The sequence below is a fragment of the Macaca fascicularis genome, chromosome 3, assembly GCF_037993035.2.
Source record: "Macaca fascicularis isolate 582-1 chromosome 3, T2T-MFA8v1.1".
NCBI classification, from domain to species: domain Eukaryota; kingdom Metazoa; phylum Chordata; class Mammalia; order Primates; family Cercopithecidae; genus Macaca; species Macaca fascicularis.
The window spans coordinates 179,650,203-179,670,568 of NC_088377.1; the positions used below are offsets into that span (position 1 = coordinate 179,650,203).

The 20,366-nt window shown below is 45.1% G+C and overlaps 1 protein-coding gene across 3 annotated transcripts in view; it reads right to left on the reverse strand.

Moving 5' to 3' along the window:
* Nucleotides 1-19,065, reverse strand: part of CREB3L2 (cAMP responsive element binding protein 3 like 2) — a 128,432-nt gene extending 109,367 nt beyond the window's left edge. For all 3 annotated transcript variants that reach the window (XM_074036065.1, XM_005550880.5, XM_074036064.1), the window contains exon 1: nt 18,600-19,065. Coding sequence is in view for 1 of the 3 variants with exons in the window: in XM_005550880.5 (XP_005550937.1) it covers nt 18,600-18,701 (102 nt within the window). In the remaining 2 variants the exon portion in view is untranslated. The remainder of the gene's footprint in view (nt 1-18,599) is intronic.
* Between the last annotated feature and the right edge of the window lie 1,301 nt (nt 19,066-20,366).

Here is a 20,366-nt window from a genome sequence, read left to right on the forward strand (position 1 = left end):
ATCTGTAGTATTCTGTTATAGCAGTCTGAGCAGACTAATATGCCCAGATACTCTCAATGCCAAAATACAGTCTACCTGTTCCCATGTGTGCCATAAGAGCCTCTAAAACACTAGTCCCCCCATTTCTGCCCCCTCCACCAACCACATGACAAGGCGGTGAATGCCTTCCAGAGGACTATCTACCACACAGCCCCAGGACAGAGGAGACTGGCTGGGCCCTCGAAGAAGAAATCTTAAACAGCAGAAGCAAGGGCAGAAATGCAACATCAGAGCTACCAGGCAGTGGGGAAGGGAAGAGAGGATGGAGATTGAAAGTTCAGAGGAAACGCTGGTACAGAGCTAGCGGTCTTTTAGACATGTTCCAATAAATCTGGCTAACTTAATACTCCCTCTACATCCATCAAGGAGTCCGTAAGCACTATTGACTCAGGCTGTTCTTCTAAAGAAAACACAGCAGGCTTCAGGCAGGTGTTGTTAAATTGCTCCAACCAGGCAAAGCTGCTGACTCTCAATTAGTATTTTTATACACCATTGTGAGCCACCAAATAATAGACCTTTACAAATCCCGAGTCAATGCCAGCTCCTCCAAGCCACCTTCCCGGCCTGGTCACTCCATTTGCTATGGGCTTTCTTCATTGTTCGCATACCTCTCTGCTTCATCTCTCCCCTGTGGTTGTTCTGTCCGCCCCGCTAGGCCTTCACTCCTCAGGGGCAGGGACTGAGTCTTGTATGGCTTTTTCATTCCAGAAGGCTGGATTCCAGGTTCTGCACTCAGGGGCGGCCCAGTCATTATTGTTGGCTGGCTGCTTTTCCTGAGAAAGCACAATCAGGCCTTTTGATTCCCACACGCACACTGCCTGCTCCCAGCCACTCTGCTCTCCAGTGAAGGAACTTCTCGGCCCATTCACAATCCAGGCACAGTTTAGGGATCAGGGGAAGAGCAGCCACACCCAGAAGTGCCAAAAAGTGCCACTGAGGTTTTTGGCACGCTGAGTAGAAGTAGAAGGAAATAAAGTAGTTCCTTTATCTGTGAGATGCAGGCGTCATTCTCAGCCATCTCACAGGTTCCGACCAGACCCTGCATTCTATAAATTTGGGAAAATGTTATTTTGGGATGTGGTGGACACTACTGCTTGACCATTCAATATCCATCCTACCCGTCCTCCTTACTATCAGACCAATTTTCTTCAGGGTGGCAAGTATTAAGCTAACACACTCACACCTTCCTGGCCTCTTCTGCAGCTAGAGATGGCCAGTGAAATCTAAGGGAATTCTGCTGGAGGCCTCAGAGAAAGCCCCGGCTTGTGCTAATATAGGTACTACCCTTTCTGCTTTGCCCCGCCACTTTCTTCCACCAGTGAGGCTGATGACAGGCTGGAAGTGAAGCAGTCATCTTGTAGTCATGAGGACAAAGGTGACAGACAGCCTCACGGAGGGGCCCCGTTGGCCCTGATCAAGCACTACACTAGCCCTGGAGGGCCTAGCTCAGGACTGTTCGGTCCACGAGATAAATAGGCCCTTACATGTTTAAATTACCAAATGCTAAAGCCAAGGGACAGATAAGCTTGTCATCTTCATACTTTTATTCTTGTCATTTTGTTGCTGCTGCAGCTTTTTGTTTGGTTTTTCTAAAAGCAAACTTGGCTCAAGTAATAGTTCCTCAAAAAAAGCTATGGGGGGAAGAAAACATCTACCTACCAGGATATTTTTCTTTCAGTTGGCAAATACCAAAGAACAAACTTCTCCATGAAAGGAGTCTACGTTTCATGAAAGATCAAAGGTCTCGAAGTCTCCCAAATTGCAAACTCTTTTATAGTAAAATAGCCCAATAGGGAAGAACCATCAGGTACCTCATTAAAGCTTGTTGGCCTCAATAGCTAAGATTTTCTTTCTTTCTCATTGAACTCCATTATCAGCAATGAGTTCTGTGGGGGAGTTGGGGGTTTTGTTTGTTTTCTTTTGCTTTTGCTTAAAATACAAATGTGTAACTTAACTTCCAAGAGAGATTGAGATTTGGGCACAGGTTTTGGTCAGCTCCCTCTTCAAAGACCTACCGAAATTGCCAAAGTAATAATAAGACATTATGAAAAGGAGGAAGGGGGCCCATTCACATGTCAGAATCTCCATATAACCTCTGTTTGATAAAATGCTGGTTGGTCCAGATAAAAGGAAGGCACGGGAGAGCAACTTAGAACCTGATTCCCAAGAAAGCAGGACTCAGAGAGGTTCTCTCACTCAACAATATACACATCAACTGCTTGGGAACAGCCAAGGCTAGATGCAGTTCAGGCCAGGGGTTGGAGGGAGCATGTGGCTTAAATGCCTTTGCTGCAGCGTATCAACAGCACTCCAAAGGTGCTCTGCCAGGAAGCCCCAGGCCTCATGGATGGAGAGCACTTCAGCTGGTCCCTGATGCTACAGGCAGCAGCCCCGCCAAGGCTGCTCAGTGCCATCCTGCTGCCCCTTACTCGCCTTCCTGCTGTTAACAGACCCCTAAACAGGTCACAATCAGCCTCAGAAAAACTATTTTCATTCGGAAAAAATAATGTAAGTGACCTCAATGTCCAGTGATAGATGGTGTTTCAGGAAATGGCAGGGGCATGGAACAAGCTGTCCCCTTCTTGTCTTCCTTCTTGTAACTCAAAGAGTGCCAACACCTGCCGCCAACCCACCCCCTCAAAACTGACCAAAACAATTTCAGTTCCTCAGAAGCAGGTGCCTGAAAATTTGAAGTGTTAATTCAGTCATGCAAATCAATACCAGGCATTGAACCTAAGAGGACTCAGGTAAGAATTGAAGAAATATTTCAGGTCTTTTTCCCTAAATACCTTTTCACAATTAAGGCCACAATTCAGAGGTCTTATTCTATTTATTCATGTTCTCCATGAGTTCAGAATGCAGCAAACATTTTCTTCTTCCTAGGCCTCTCAGAAATTATTGGAGAAAAAAAAAAAAAATGGAGGAAAGGAACCTAATATCACCCATCTAGTGGCCATACACCAGACATAGTGACACTTTACTTATGTCATGTCATTTATCTTCCTCCACCATGGCCTTATGAAACAGTCTCAGAAAGGTGCTCACTGTAGGGAGAGCCAGAACCAGATTCTAAGCCTAGACTCATTCGCTTGTTCATCCATTCATTCACCAAACATTTTACTGGACACCTACCATGCGCCCAGCACTGTTCCGTTAGCTGGGGATAAACAGCAGTGCATAAAACAAAGTATCTGCTTTCACGGTGTTTCCATTTTGTTAGAGGAGAAAACAGACAAGCACACTTATCAGGGCTTCCCAACAGGTATACCAGGGAGTGCCCTACTCCATGGGACTGGGAAGGAGGGCAAGAGAGCAGCAGAGGCTGGAGTGACTGCCCCCCTGAGAAGGATTCCTCCCATGATGATTAGCCTCATCCGTTACTCTGACACACAGCACCATGCACATATCATCATTTTCCATGAGTGCCATGTCAGCAGGGCTCAGGGGCACTAAAGAAATCATTTGCCAGTGGTGATAAGGGCTGTGCAGTTGTGCTGACTGCAAAATCCTTGCTCCTCCTACCAGCTGACTTTTCCAGAGGTTGAGCAATCTGCAAACACAAAGACATTCAGAACCCCACCACTGAAACTGGGAGGGTAGGAATAAGAAGCTGAAACTTCCTCATGCTCCATCCACCCAGCCATCCCACCCTCCTTTCAGTGTCTTCCTAGAAGTCTGTATTTCAGTCAAAATGAAACACTGGGTTTCGACGTGCCTCATGTTCCTCAGCTTGTAAACACAGCTGAGAAACCAAATGGTTTTTTTGGCAGCTCCGTTTCTGCCCCTCTCTTACCACACAAGAAAATGTGTCTGTGAAGATTGCCAGGGTCACTGGGTGCCTTCGTTAGAACATGATGCCCCGAGCCCAAGGGCGACCACACTGCACCATGCAGATATCATGACAGCTGTGCAGCAGTTGTTCGCCTGCAGCTGGTTTGGGCCTTGGCCTCCTCAGCCCACTGCCCCAGCTCTCCCAGCGGCTCCAACGTGGGTCATGGGCTGCAGGAGAGCCTGGAGTGCAAGCTTGCAAACCCAGAGCAGAACCAGAAAAACAATTCCTGGCAGTGCCTCAGAAACGAATACCATTCAGGGATAGGAAGTTAAAAATCAAAACTACGAAGAAGATCGGAGTCAGGTTCTTTGGTTACAAAAAATATATACTGTTTCCTCACTAGATCCCATCTCTTTCCAAAGAACAACATCTACTGCCTAAATCATCTGTAAATGGAGAGAGGGAGGGAAATGCGGCACCATAGTTTGACTTTTTAATGGTACTGAAATCTATAGGTATGTGCCTAGTCGTTTGAATAAGTTTTCAGTAGCAAAAAACAAAAAACAGGATACAACCTTTGGTGTTCAAGGCTCTTGTGGCCAATCTGGCTTCTTGCTAGACTACAAAGGGAGGCTTATCGGTGACTAATCTTAAAAAATTAAGTTAAAATCAAAAGCTGCCCCAGGTGACCCCAGCTTATGAATTCATATGCCAAAAGTCTGTAATAGCAGGATGTGGATGGTGGGACAGGTTTTGTGTGTTGAGGGGCACAAGAGATATATGGGAACTTTTTGTATTTCTGCTCAATTTTGCTGTGAACATAAAACTGCTCTAAAATGCTTTCTGTTTTTGGAGAGACAGGATCTGGCTCTGTTGTCCAGGGTGGTGTACAGTGGCACAATCATGGCTCACTGCAGCCTCAACCTCCTGGGCTCAGGCGATCCTCCCACCCCAGTCTCCTGCAAGTAGCTGGGACTATAGGCGTAAGCCACCATACCTTTCTCCATCTTTTGTTAAAAGTTTTTAACACAGGTGGTTCAAACTCACAAGACATTTTCTCATTGACATAATCTGATTTAAAAAATCATCTGTTTCCCACTCAGGCCTCAGAAACCCACTTAATTCACCACAGAGCTAAACTGTGGAGTGAATCCTAAACTCTGTGTCTCCTTCCAAGAGCCTGCTCTGCTCTGGGCTGTGAAGGGTGGCCCTTTCCTCCCTGTGCAGTCCGAGGCAGAATTCTCCCTCCTCTCCACCCACCTCTGTCTTCAGTACTCACATGCCCGACCTCAGGCCCAGCTGAAGGGCTTCCTCCTCCCACCCCTGTTCCTCGTGTCCCTGGGAGGCCCGAGGGCCATGACAGGAACAGAGATTCAGTGAGGCAGAGTGCAAAGGCAGAATCCAGAATCCAGCCATGGCACATGGGAGACACAGGAAGGGAGCAGGGATGTGTCCAGCCAGAGCACCTTTGCGGGTCCTGAAACCTGGGCATTGCTAGCAGCTGCTCATTTTCTTTGAAGCTACAATTATTTACTTAATGTTCCTTTTTACAGGCTCATATTCTTATTACAAAGCCATTTGTCCTCACCTGTCCTTATTATTATGTCATACAAAAATGGAACCAATTAGGGCTTGTTTCTATGTTTCTACCACTTGAGTATTGTTGATGCCTCTGTGATCAAACTCATCTTCGGCATTCAGTGGATCCACCTGATACTTCCTTGGTGGAAGAGGCAGAAGAATAAAGAGAGGAAAAGACTCACACCTTGGAGTCCTGTGGTGAATCCCAACACTCTTGAGCAGGTGTAATGAGAACGAAGGCTACCCTTTTGCAAAGCCCCAATACTGAGAACTGCAAATGACACAGTCACAAAACAGACACAGGCACCAACTCCATCCAGCCGATGGGAAGGACATCCAGAGATAAATGGACTTATCTGGAGAGAAGAATGAAGAAAGGACCCTCAGAGGCCAGGCTCAGTGGCTCATGCCCATAATCCCAACACTTTGAGAGGTGGAAGGAGCAGGCTTGAGCTCAGGAGTTCGAGATCAGCCTGGGCAACACAGCAAGAAAGCAAGAGAAACAGAGAGAGAAGAAGGAAGAAAGGAAAAAAAGGAAGGAAGGAAGAAGGGAAGGGAATGGAAGGGAAGGGGGAAAGAAAGAAAGAAAAAAAGAAAGAGAGAAAGAAAGGACCCTCATAAAACTACACAGGCACCAATGAACCAGTGATGGTCCCCAATGCCAATTTTGAAGACTGATATTAATCTTGTTCCAAAAAAATCAAAAAAGGCAGTGCTGTGTTCTACACTTTGTCCATTTACTCTGACCTCCTGGCCTGCAGTTCGTGCTGTCACCTGGAAACCAGGCCTCTCCTTCCCAGCAGAATGCCACATCCCATGCACACAGGTCTGCCACAGAGAAGACCTGTGGCTGCGGAGACACAGACACCACCCTGAGCTAACATGCTAGTAAGTCCTTGGGGGACTCAGCGGTCAGCTGAATAGCACACTCAACCTTTATTTGTACTGACCACTCTGTAGCAACTCTCCCCTATTTTGGAGCCTATGATGGAATTTTCCTGGCTTTTCTCCACTTCTTTTTATTATTATTATTCTTTCTGGGTTCTATCTGTAGGGTCTTCTCCCTGGCCAATCCTTCTGGTGCCCCCAGGGTTCCACACTCAGCCCTTCTCTCACACTCCTCCCTCTCACTCTAACCTTTCTGGACTATCTTATACGGATTATTGGCTTCACTAATCCCTCACCAGGATCCTAACGCCCAAATCTACATCTCCAGTCCAGACATTTCTCCAGAACTCCAGACCCAAGTTTCCAAATGCCTTTTAGGTGTCGCTTCTGTGAATGTTCTGCAAGTACATCAGAATTACTGTGCCTGAAAGTGAACTCATTATCTTCCCTGCCAAACTCATCCTCCCTCCAAATATTCCCATTCGAGGTCAATGGCAACACCGTCAACTCAGCCTGCCAAGCCAGAAAACAAGAAGTCTCCCATAGCCCTCATGCCCTGTAATCACATCTCCAGTCTAGCCTCCCCTATCCTCTCTTGAATTCATCTACTCCTCCCTGTTGGGTTCAGGCCCTCATGGCATCCTGTTCTACTTCATGGATGAAATAGCCAGCCAGAACATCAACTTGCCACTATCAATTCTGCCGTCCAGTCCATCCTTTCTAAAATACATTTCTGCTCCTATCCGGTCTCTCTTGTTAAAAGCCTCTCACCTTCCTGCTTACAAAAGAATGTCCAAGTCATTTGCCAAGCACGCAAACCTCTCATGATCTTGTGATATCTCCCAAGACTCCCCATAGAGCACCCTACTCTCAAACTACATAAAATGACTTCAGATTCCCAGGATCAGTCATGACTTTTTACACGTTCCTATTCTGTACCTGCTGTTCCCACTGCCTGCTGAACTCCTATGCATACTTCAGAACCCTTTGTAAATATCACTTTCTCCTCCATGAAGTGCTCCCCAACTCTTCACCCCCTTCAGATTTGTCATTCCATCCTCTTTGCTACAGATATACTTTGAACACAGCTCTCATGCAAAACATATATCAGGCATTTAATGACTTATAATTCAATGATGTGTTTACACATCTTCCTTCCTACTCTGCTTGGAAAGCCACAGGTCAAGAATGCTTATCCCCTGCCTAGAACATGCACATGTTTAGACAAGCAGCTCATTAAGTTCCTCGAATTGGAGGAAGGACCAGCTCTGTGAGAGGTTTCCCCAGGATGCACGCAGACAGGATGCGAGGGGAAGGAAGGAGTTAATGGCTGAACCTTTAAAACTCTGTGATTGGTAACCTTGGATTTAAATTTCGTTTTAACACAATTGGCCACTGAGAAAGCATTTTCATCACAAATCCTATTTCCTCCAAGTTTTCTAAAAACGTCACCCTATCAGTTTGAATCCTGCAAGCTCTTTCTCAGCCAAAAGGAATTTCCCTTTAAACAAAAACTGTTCAGACATTTCCAAGATATGAAATGTGAAAAACCAGGATTTTCCACTCAGACAACTAGGAAACTGTTTGCAAATTTTTTTTTCCCCTGACTCCTTTTATTTGCCAAAGAGTCTGAAGAGATTTTCTAATGTTAAAAAAAAGTTTCCTACCTCTGTGTCTCTCTGTTTTTCCATTCTTTATTTTGTCTGGGTTTCACTTAAACAAAGTTTTAAGTCAGAAAACAGAGACCACAAAATGCAAAACTACACCTGCCCATTGAATTGCCCAAATGAAATACACAATCCACCAAATGCTGCTGGTGCTGCTGTCGTCGTCGCTGTTGTTGTTTTAAATAGCTTTCTGTTTGTTTGTTTTTGTTTTTGCTTTTTTTTGTTTTGTTTTTTTGAGACGGAGACTCGCTGTCTCCCAGGCTAGAATGCAGTGGCGCGATCTTGGCTCATGGCAAGCTCCGCCTCCCAGGTTCATGCCATTCTCCTCCCTCAGCCTCTTGAGTAGCTGGAACTACAGGCGCCCGCTACCACGCTCAGCTAATTTTTTTTGTGTGTGTATTTTCAGTAGACACAGGGTTTCACCATGTCAGCCAGGATGGTCTCGATCTCCTGACCTCGTGATCTGCCAGCCCCAGCCTCCCGAAGTGCTGGGATTACAGGCGTGAGCCACCACGCCTGGCCTTAAATAGCTTATTTTTTAAAGAATCTTCAGTGGTAGGGGCATAACACAGGTAATATCTGTGGGATTTTGAGATCATGTAACAAAAATGTAGAATTTACAAAGTGATCACCAAAGATATGAAGTAAATTGTACTGTGATGAGTTCATACATCAAAAGGCATGGCCAAGCACAGTGGCTCACGCCTGGAATCCCAGCATTTTGGGAGGCCAAGGTGGGTGGATCACTTGAGGCTAGGAGTTTCAGACCAGCCTAGCCAACATGGCGAAACTCTGCCTTTACTAAAAACACAAAAAATTAGCCAGGCGTGGTGGTGGGCACCTGTAATCCCAGCTACTCGGGAGGCTAAGGCACAAGAATTGCTTGAACCCGGGACGTGGAGGTTGCAGTGAGCCAAGATCATGCCACTGCACTTTAGCCTGGGCAATAGAGCAAGACTCTTGTCTCAAAAAAAAAAAAAAAAAAAAAAAAAAAAGGCTTTATCCTCCAAAGAAAAACTCTCTTCCAAGAACTACCATTGATAATTCTAACAAAAACCAGGCATTAAAATATGGATGGTTCAGAATAACCCATCTCAATTCTTTAAAAAAAAAATCTCCAAAGTATTATCAGACACCTACACCAGAATAGAGCAACTCAAAAGCAGGCAATTCAACATGAGGCAACTGTAGCTGAGCCCCAGAGCTGTTGTACACACAAGAGGAAAATATGGTACGTGATCTAAAAAGTTATGTCTCACTTTTGAATTGGCCTTCCACACAGTCGAAAAGATTAGACCTACCCCCACAGGATGCCACAGAGGGTTTCCCAAGCCAAAGTACAAGCAAAACACAGCCTGTCTCTAATGAGTGACACTGACTGTAGAAGCAGCTGATTCCCAGGAATGACCCATGAGCTCCTCTTGGGTTTACACTGCAAGAGAGCTGAGTCACTAAACATTCCCTGAGATAAATGGGTGCAGCGATAAGAAGGATCAACGTCCCAGCTCTTCTTTGAAACACATCAAGAAACATACGAAAATTCAAGGGTTACCCAGCCAGAGCTGTGCTGCTGTTCATGTGGACCTAGCAGGTTTGAGTCAGACTCCAAAGATCTGCTTTTCATCAAAAGACAAATAGCAAGTATAAAAAACTGAGAACCAGTTGCACCGAAGTTTATAGCGGAGGCCAGGGGAACATAAAGAGAGAAGAGAAGGCCAAGTACCAAACACTCACATTTAACAGGTGGTATGGAAGCCAGAGGAGGAAGAACTAAGCTTGCCAGAGTGTCATGGAAGCCAAAGCAAAAACGAGTTATGAGGCAATCCTGTGGTCAGTATTGCCAAATAATCCCATGAGGCCCTGCAGGTAAGGACAGAGAAATGACTATTGGATTTAGCAGCTAGGGAAAGGTTGAGCAGTAGGACCCAGGGGGCAGAGGATACAGGGTAGAGACTAAGGAAATGGAGGCCATAGCTGGTGACCACGCACTTGAGAAAACCTGGCAGTAAACAAGAGAAAAGAAATGAGTAAGAGGGAGCATCTGGCAAACATGTGTTCAAGGCAGAGGCCTGTGTTTACAGCAGAAGAGGAGGGGAAATAAAGATGCATGAGAGAGAACAATGACAGGCTCTCTCCACTTTCTGAATGATGTCAGACTCCCAAGGTTGGGACACTTCGTTCCCAAAGAGAAGACATGTGACTTAGGGGATAGGTTGGAAAAGTACTTCTATTACGGGTCAGGCAGTGACATGCAAAGAAACTGAAATCCACATAGGTGAAGTAATGTACCCAAGGTCACCAGAGAGCCTATGTCCCTCGACACCAAAATGGTCTGCCTTGAGAGCCCACCCTTTCCACTATGCCATCAACTCGACTCCCACTGGAAACAGGGGCTGTCACTCAATCACCCCATGCCCATCTTGTTCTCTAATCAAAACAAGAAAAGATATCAACACTGAATTACCCAAGTCACTATTATACTGAATTTTCACATTTGCAAAACCATTTACAAGAATCCAAAATTTATTTGTTTGTTCATTTATTTATTTATTTTGAGACAGGGTCTCGCTCTGTTGCCCAATCCGGAGTGTAGTGGCGTGATCACAGCTCACTGTAAACTCAACCTCCTGGGCTCAAGCGATCCTCCTGCCTCAGCCTCTGAAAGTGCTAGGATTACAAGCATGGGCCACCACATCCTGCCCAGAGTTTTTAAAATATATAAAAAGAGGCCAGAGCCACCCAGCTTATCCATTTTCCAGGACTGCCTCACTCTACTTAACTATGCATCAAGCACTTATGATTGGGCATCCTGCACTTGACTAAGGACCATGAGGGTATAGAAGAGACAGTGATGTCTCCTGTCCTCAAGGAACTTGTGCTGAGCAAATCTCTCTACTGCTCTATGTCTCACATTCCCCATAGATAAAATGGCCCGTCTTCTCCCATGCGCCTCATGAATAACCTATACAATTCGATTCAGGCAAAAATCAAGATCCCTTAGCACTTCATTGGGAAGGGCCAGAGAGCATCTACTGAGCAGGGAAAAGGAGAAATAGGCTCAAGGTTGATCCAGAGACAGTGGGTCTCATCATTTCCTTTCCATCCTGATTCCACAGGGGCAGAAAACATGGGCAGCACTCCCTCATTCATGAGATCACTCACTTGAACAATTCAGATGCCCTGCAACCATAGGCCTCAACCCTACCAAATGCCCAGCTAAGGCTTAAGGCTATTTGCCCCAAGAGAGTCACCAGACAGGGTGGAGCCATGTCAGGCTGAGGCCAGCAGTTTCAGCTGCAGAGAGGCACATGTGGCCTCATCAATATTTGAACAACCATATGCAACTGGAAAAATAGCTTATTTGAAAAATGGCATTTAGCTTTCTACCTGCTGTCCATCCCAAACAGAACAAACCATTCTTGTCCTGCATGGTAAGCATGATTACAGGCTCAGCTAGCTACCTTCAGCCCTGGTATTCTACTCTGCTGCCAAGAGTCCAGATAATGCAGTTAATTCTGCATCTCCTAGTTAGTGAGTCAAGACGTAGCCATAATCTCCTCCGGGCTCCCACCCCACCCTGAATAGCCTTTGCCTGGACTTTCAAGAGGCTATTTCTACATTTATAGTCTTCCTTCACTGGGCACTGGTAGCATAGCTAAATAACATTCTTAGAACTTTGCTGGGCCGGACATGATAGCTCATGCCTATAATCCTAGCACTTTGGGAGGCCGAGGCAGAGGATCCCTTGAGCCCAGGAGTTCAAGACCAGCCTAGGCAAAAGAAGGAGACCCTGTCTCTATTTAAAAACAAAAGAACTTTGCAAATGGCCCAGTACTTGGGTTTACTGTTTTACGCCCAGGGCAAATTACTGTGAATTTTAAATTTTCTAGTTGCTAGCCCAGGTTCATGAGAAAAGAAACATACCTTTTGACTAAGGAAAGAACTGTTAACTCAGACTGTTTTACTAATGATCCCAATGGTCATGCTGGTTGAGTCTCCAATATCTCTTCCACCCCCATATGATTAATCTAAGCTGATTACATAAATCCCATTCTCCTTTCCAGCCATTGGCTTAAGAATGGTCATGTGGCCCAATCCTTACCAATAAAGCTTTAAGAAAAAGAAGCTAGTGGGCTACTAAGAAAAGTTTCTTCCATTCTAAAAAAGGGACACAAGAAAAGAGACAACTTCTCTTCTTCCTCTGGAGGTTGTCATTTTGAACATAACACCTGTAACTCCTGTGTCCATCACACATCCAACCTGAGGATGAAAGCTGCACATGCGTGGAACCAAGGTCCATGGGGACACTGAGGAACTGCTGAATCAGCCAAACAAGGAGCTCTATTTGTTTTTGGTTTTTTGTTTGTTTTGTTTTGTTTTGTTTTTGAGACAGAGTCTCACTCTGTCACCTAGGCTGGAGTGCAGTGACATGATCTTGGCTCACCGCAACCTCCCCTCCAAGTTCAAGAGATTCTCCTGCCTCAGCCTCCCGAGTAGCTGGGATTACAGGCGCCTGCCACAGCGCCTGGCTAATTTTTGTATTTTTAGTAGAGACAGGGTTTCACCATCTTGGCATGGCTGGTCTTGAACTCCTGACCTTGTGATCCACCTGCCTCAGCCTCTTAAAGTTCTGGGATTACAGGTGTCAGCCACCGCGCCCGGCCAGGGGCTCTATTTAAAAACCTCTTGCAACATGAGATAATTTACTTACTATATGAGCCAATCTGAATCCATTTTCAGTTATTTCCAGCTGCAAACATTGTAATGAATTCAATTATTAATCTAGATTCTATACCTTATAACTCCTTCAAAAGCAATGTCACATCACAGATCCCTATTTCCACTGAACACTATAACTCAGGGATCTTTCGAGAAGGAGGGCAAATATAAAACTCTGTACTGCCCTCTCATCTTTCAGGACTGTGCCTATGTCTACCGCCTCCCAGCCAATGTTACTACCATGAGAACAATTTCAGAGACAATAAAATCATCGGTTAAAGATTTTTTGCTAAGCCAATGGAAATCCTTTAGATCACAGACAAATTAGCAACATATAAACAAGGCTGCCTTATGAATAAGAGCCACATTATGAAATAATGGAGGGGCAGTGAGGGTTCCTCTCCCATTCCCCAAATAGTCCCCCACTACTACCTAGCTATCACCCTAGGTTCTCCAAGTAGAGATTCACCCTTTTGACCTGAAGTAATTATTGTTAAATATAAATGCCCATTTCGGGGTAACATGTTAAATCTTACTAATACTTAAATTTCTAGTGTAAGCTTATCAAATCTTTCCTGACAGCAAAATTTGAAGAGAGGAAATTGGAAAGAGAACATTACAGTGAACACTTGATGTCTGAGAAAGGAGGGGAACACAAAAGGGGTGAGCATGTTGAAAGGTACCCCAAGGGTCTGGAAAAATTATACTTACTTCCCAATTCTGTCTCCCGTTAGAACTCATTACATTTATTCAGCTTGGGGAGGTCATGTGATCATAAGTAATGCCATTCTCAGCCAACAAGGACCCGGGTCCCCCTACAGAACCTGGTGTGGGGCCAAGCCTAGGAGGTGACTCCAAAGTGGAACATCAAACCAAAAGCTTCAAGATCACATTGAAATCATATCACTCTCCGGGCCAGGCAGGAGGAAGAGGAAACCACACAGTCTGTGAGATCAGCCAAGTCCTTTTCAGCACTCAGTAAGACATGGAAGCCAGATGGCCTTTCCATCTGGACCAGGCAGGTCGGATATTCCCCCAACTCCCTACCTACCACTGTCTGGAACCAGTAGTTTCACTTGAAGAACCAAACAGATATAAAGCTGTAGTAGCATAACCAGCAAATGATTTTACAAATAACTTGGCTTTATAGGAATTCTGCATTTTAAACAAGCAGAACTTCTGTTGTTACTTTCACAAAAACTTAGTTTTTATTATACACTTTTTTAAAAGGATATAATCATGGCAAAAATTGCAAAAATTGTTTTATTTTCCAGATGGCTAAACTGAGATAGAAGAAAGACAGAACATTATCAAGATCTTGACATTTATCATAGGCAAACCCCCTGCCGACCTCTCCCCCTAAAGCCTCTTTCCACAGGGCCTTCCCACTTCTCCTGTTCTTCATCCAAGGCCTCCACCGACCTTGAGTGGCATTGAGTTTCTATATACTCAAGCTATATACTGAAGTATATATTCTACATACTGAAGCTCCCTTTTCCCCAGAAGAACACTTGGTTGAAAATTACCTCTAGTTCAGTTTTACATGGTGCCCACAAGTTGTACTTCTTCCATTTTCTAGACATAGTCAGGAGATAAAAATTTGAATAGTACCAACGGGTGTAGTACGTAGACATGCTTCCCTTCATCTCTTGACTTCCACTTCCCCAAGCTGCTTTCCCAAAAATTATCCATTTCTTGAGCATCCTTCCAGATACAGTTCATACATATATAAAATACATTTTAAAATTTATAGATTATTTTGCTCTTTAAATGGCAAAAGGGGGCTGAGCACAGTGGCTCACACCTGTAATCCCAGCACTTTGGGAGGCCAAGGCAAGAGGGTCCCTTAAACCCAGGAGTTGGAGACCAACCTGGGCAAAAAACTGAGATCCCGTTTCTACCAAAAAAGAAAAAAAAAATTAGCTAGGCATGGTGGCACACACTGATACTCCCAGCTACTCTGGAGGCTGAGGTGAGAGGATCACTTGAGCCTGGAAGGTTAAGCCTGCAGTGAGCCATGACTGAGCAACTGCACTCTAGTCTGGGTGACAGAAAAAGACCCATCTTGAAAATAAAATAAAATAAAATAAAAGTAAAAAATAAACTACAAAAACACAGATAATTCCCAGAAAGTAATTTTCAGAGAATCTTACAGGAATACAATACAAATGGCAGAAATGTCCAACATACAGGCAGGTTTGGGGAAAGAGGCAAGGTTTCTTCTCACGGTGGTACCAAACCCCAAGAGATATTCTCCTGATTTTTACATCTGCCATCTTTTCTGAACCAATTTTAGCCTGTATTCCATCTTGAAGCAACAGCTTTCCTAAAATCAGTACTCACTGAATTAAAATAACATGTCATCATCTGTATGGAAACAATTTTTTAAGCTTCAAGAGGAAGCCCAGAGTTTTAGCAATTCAGGATCTAATGATCAATCCACCTTTGCCCTATCCATATGCTTCATTATTTTGTACACTTTGAACCTGTCTGCCTTTGTCCTTGTAGACCAAGATGTCTTCATAACTAACCAAATGGAAAACAAAACAAAACAAAACAAAACACTGCTCCTAATGGCTAACAGAAGGCTCCTGAGAAACATTATAATCTCAGCCTTGGGCAACAAACTTGAACATTCTAAATTGTTTAAATCAAGTATGTGACAGGTTTGCTAAAACAGAGCATTAGCAATCATGCATGTAGTAATTAAATCCCTAGTAAGAGCAACAAAAGTGATCTCACTAGGAAGGCTTGGTGGCTGCCACTGTCAGCCTCGTTTAAACATTAGCTGCTTTCAGGCTCAGCAGTTCCTATATTCCAATCATTCTCTTCCAACCTCTTACTCAGTTCCTTCTCTTTAAGTCAGGATTCTTCATTCAGACAGCCTGATGGGCAAGTACTTGGAGGCAGGCAGACAATGGGTTTGAATCCGGGTTCTATCACTAAATAGCTGTGGGAACTGAACCAAGTGCTTAAACTCACTAAGCCTCATTTTTCTCATCTGTAAAATAAAAGTAATAAAAATGGCTCATTTCATTGGGTCATTACAAGGGTTAAATGGCATAATCTTTGTAAAGCACTAGACACAATGTCTTTCAGCAGGACCAGCTACGGAATGTGTGAAACCCAGTGCAAAATGAAAATGTAAGTTCCCCTGTTCAAAAAGAATTCGGATTTTCAAGATGGTGACAGCAGAGCATCAAACCAAGTGTGGACCCCATGGCACTGCATGGGTGGCAGGCCATGTGGTCAGCCCTGCCTTTCAGATGATAAACACTCAATAGATGGTAGCTGTCATCATCTCTTACCACCCTCACACCCCACCCTCCCCTCAGGCTCTCCTCCACTTGGAAAGTTTGACTAAATCATTCCAAAAACAGGCACTGGTGTCTCAGAAGCACCTGGAGTTTATAAGACAAGTAACTCACCAAAATGAGTAATCTAAAATACATGATATTAACACAGGCTCATGAAAATGCACACCTACCTTAGGCCTTTGCTCTGGTTTTTCATCCTGCTCAGCTAACACTCTTACCTCCTTCCAATCTTTGTTCAGGTCCATTTTCTATGGGAAGCTTGCTCTGATCACTCAGTTCAATCCCATACTTTGCTCTTCTTCCACCCTGTGTTCTCTATCCCCCTCACCTTGTTCTGCTTATACGTTTTCCATAGCATTTATTTCATCTAATATAATCACTTCTTTATTATGTTTATTGTTTATGTTCCCCTACACACACACACACACACACACACACACACGTGAATATGAGCTTCTAGAGGTCAGGGATTTCTGTCTGCTTCTGTTCACTCATGTTCCCAAGTGCTTTATATATTCCACAAATACTAATCGAAAGAACAAATATCTCTTTGACTGAATGCATAATCAGGCCATCCTTTTTCCACATAAAGATTCAGCTGGAGTAACAAACAGCTCTGCCCCTGGATATCTAACAGAGTTCAGGAAACAGATGGGAAAGTTATCTATCTCCCCACCTCTTCCAAACGTCCCTTAGTTTGAGAGAAATATAACCCAATCATCTGTACTGCTAAACCAATACCTCTTTCAACAGTAATTCATATGCACAGTTGGTTGCACTGACTTGCAGCAATGATAAGCAGCATTTTATAGGAATGAGCTGTTCACAACAGACATGTACCTAAGTGGAGGACATAATAAGCATTTTTTAAAAATAGAATTAAAAGAAAACTAATCACACATTCCTGCTTTATCACAATGACAGAAAAACTGGGCTGTTAATATCAAAGCAAATGTAAGGTCTCTACTCCCTGAAACTGTGCATAAAGATGTTAGTCAGAGCCAGTCCAAGCAGTTCTTCCTGGAGTGAATGCCACAGTCACAGGTAGCATCTCGCACCCTTCCCTGTGAACTCACAAATGCAAGCTACGGGGTCAAACAACAGCAAGGTAGATGCCTGTGCGTAATTCATCCCACCAGCTGAAAGACAACCCCCTAACTGTAGCATTGCAGCTGTTGGATGAGACACTGTCACAGCAAAAGATTGATACTTTAAGAACAAAAGAGAAGGGCTGCCCCTCTGCATATGGATAAAATGTAGCCTGTCAGCAGAAACTCCTGGAGCACCCAATCATCAAAACATATTTGAGGACCAACATACTCCAAGTCCTTTACTGAGGACAGGAAGCACATCTGGGACCCCAACCCCCATGCTGCCCGCATGGTGTCCCCAGGACAGGCTCAGCAAGCAAAGCCCAGACGATCACACTGAACATCTGGCTTTTGCCCCAGCATGAACTACCACTCCCTCTCAGCCCTGCACTCTGCATTTTTTTTTAAACGAGCCACTCTCAGCCGCCACAAATACTTTGGTGGGAATCAGCAGGGAGGCCCTCATTCCTTGTCCCAAAATAACGTCAGCCAGAGGCAAAGGCCAAAGAGGTGGAGCCTGCAGGCCATTTTGCAGAAGTTTCAAATATCCTGGTACTGACCCCATTAAAAAAGCGTGAAGGGGAAGCAGCCAAGCCTCTAGTGGTTTTCTCATTAGTGTTCCCCCTCACCCCAGCCCCACCACCATTACAAACGTCTGCATGGATAAGAATCAAACAAAGAGATCTCGTATAAAGTTCTATGATCAGTACTGGCCATTGGAAACAAAATACCATTTTGCAAACTTAATACCAAAAAGTTAACATTAAAAACTCTAAAAGAAATGTGCGTGCTCTGGGACAGCTTATCCCCCAAAGAGATCTCTGAGGCATTAGTAGAAGAGTGAACAAGCAACTGGTGAGCTGTCCCACCTTCCCCAGAGCCTGTCTTAAATATGCAACTGTCTCAGATTTTCCATACTCCTCTGCTGGTTTTTCCTCTGAAGAGGGAGGAAGGAGACTTCTTGGTCGTACAGTTTAAGAAGGCAAATAAAGCCGCCTTTCTCCTTAACGTAGGGGAGCCCTTTCAACACACACACACACACACACACACACACACACACACACGTGTACTTTTTAAAACATAAATATGAAAGAAGAGGGAGGGAGAGAGAATACGAGACAGATGAAAAGGAAATGCTACTTAATCTTGTCCAGTTTTTGAAAACCTCAAAAAAAAAAAAAAAATCAATAGGCGGAGGCATGTTATTCTCAAAACACACAGTCCTCCCGCATTACAGTACTGTTAGCAACAGCAAATGATGTTACAGATGGAAAAAGCCTCAGGGAAAAAAAGCATGAATTGTTAAAGGAATACAAAGTGGCATTACTCTCACAAGAAGTGCAAAGGGGCCAGTTGCCCTCCTTCATCTGCTCAGACATTAAAGTACACCTCGCCCAGGACCTCTTGACTCTGGCCATGCCCTGCCCCAAACCCTGCCTTCCCGGTCCCAGTACTCCAGCTGCTCCTCGCGTGACAACACTTCCCCGCTTTGAAAGCCCTCCTGCCCCGCCCGCCGGGTCCTCACCGTGTGGTACATGAGGGCCTCGCCGTCCCCGGGCTCTGACAGCTCGCTCAGCTTGCGGTCCCACTGCAGCACGCCCTGCTCCCCGCTCTCCAGCACCTCCATGGCGGTGCGGGCCGCGCTGGGCCGAGGATGCTAAGCGCAGAGGGGACGCGCAGAGCTGCCTCGGACCGGCGAGGTTCCTCTCTTTCCGCGTGTGCGTGCGTGTGTGCGCGCGCGTGTGTGTAGTTTTGCACTTGGAAGGCAAACGTCTGCTCTTCTGCCGGAGAGAGGATGGCCAAGCGCTCCCGTCCGGTGTCCTCGGAGATCCGAGAATCCCCAGGGACACGGGCCGGACCAAAGGCTGCCGGGGCTAAAGCGGGATGTGCATCCAAAATGAAGGCAGGAGACCCACTCTCATCCCAGGAAAATCCCTTCGCCGCAAACCCACTTGCCGCTACAGCTCCAGACACAAACTTTGAGACACCCCAGGGCTCCTAGGCTCCGCTCCAGGACCCAGCTGCGGCCGCACCTCCCTCCCAGGCTTGACCAATCGGATATCCGTCTTGCCCAACAGACCCAATCAGAAGTCTCACTCTCGGTCTTGTCCCGCCCCCCAAAGGCAGAGGCCGCGGGAAGTCTCCGCCCACGCCTTGGAAAGTAGCCAGGGAGTGTCTGTGACATCACCGAGGAACTCCTCCTGCCTGAGCGCAGCCCACTGATGGCTGTCGCCTACAGCGGACCAATAGAGGGCTTGGGTTCGGAAGTGATGGACTGGAGGCTTGACTAATGGGAAAAGGGCATCTGAAAGGTACAGCCAATGAAATAGCGACAAGAATACATTTTGTAAAACGGGGAGGGTGAGCTTAGTCTTGCTGAGAATCCTCAGAAATTAGCCAGCGCGCCGACAGGGGGCGCGAGAGTTGCTGCGCGGGGGACTTACACATTTTCAGGTACTTTAGTTCATTTGGATCTCTCGGAATTTTTTTAATGGATTACATATTATACAAAAATCCAAATATTCCTCATGCACATAAATTTATATTAGTGCAGCTCTAGCAAATTGTCATTGTTCTTCACCTTTTTCGCCCATTTTCTGCTGGGTTCTTCTATTTTTTATGGACTTCACTTACTGTATTTTTTTCTTTCATCTGCTTGGTAAGAGTCAATGGCATGCTTTTCCAGGTCCTACAGAAGTGAGCCCAGTCCTTGAATTCATAGAGCTTTTATCTCAGAGGAGTCAGGCAATAAACAAAGAAATAAACATTTAAATGCAGAAAGTGGAAATTGCTATAATGAAAAATAAAAGCAGGAAAACAGGATGTGTCAAGATCAATGCTATTTTACGTGCTGATCAGGGAAGTTCTTCCTAAAGGAAATGAGATTTCGGGAGAAGCTGGTGTTCCCATGACTGCTGGGGAGGCCAGTGTGGCTGCAGCAGAGGTGCTTGGCAGGGAGGGGTGGGAAAGGCCGGAAAGGTGAGCCAGGGCCAGAGCACCAGGCCCACCTCCTAGAATAAGGAAGAGATGGCCTGTTCTAAAGGAATTCCCCCAACACTGTGATTCTTCCTCCTTTTTAATTCCAAAACAAAAAAAAAAAGAAGCCCTTGAAAATATAGTTTACCTATGTTAAATATAAAAGTCGGTCTTTGCCAGTTAGCTCTAGAAGTTTCTTACAATGGCACATTCAGGTATTAGCTATTGTGTTGTCTCCTCGGCAAGTATTTTTTGGCTGTTGGGGACAAAAGTCTTTGAACTCTATGTTGTCTTTAAAGCAGCAGTTTATCATATA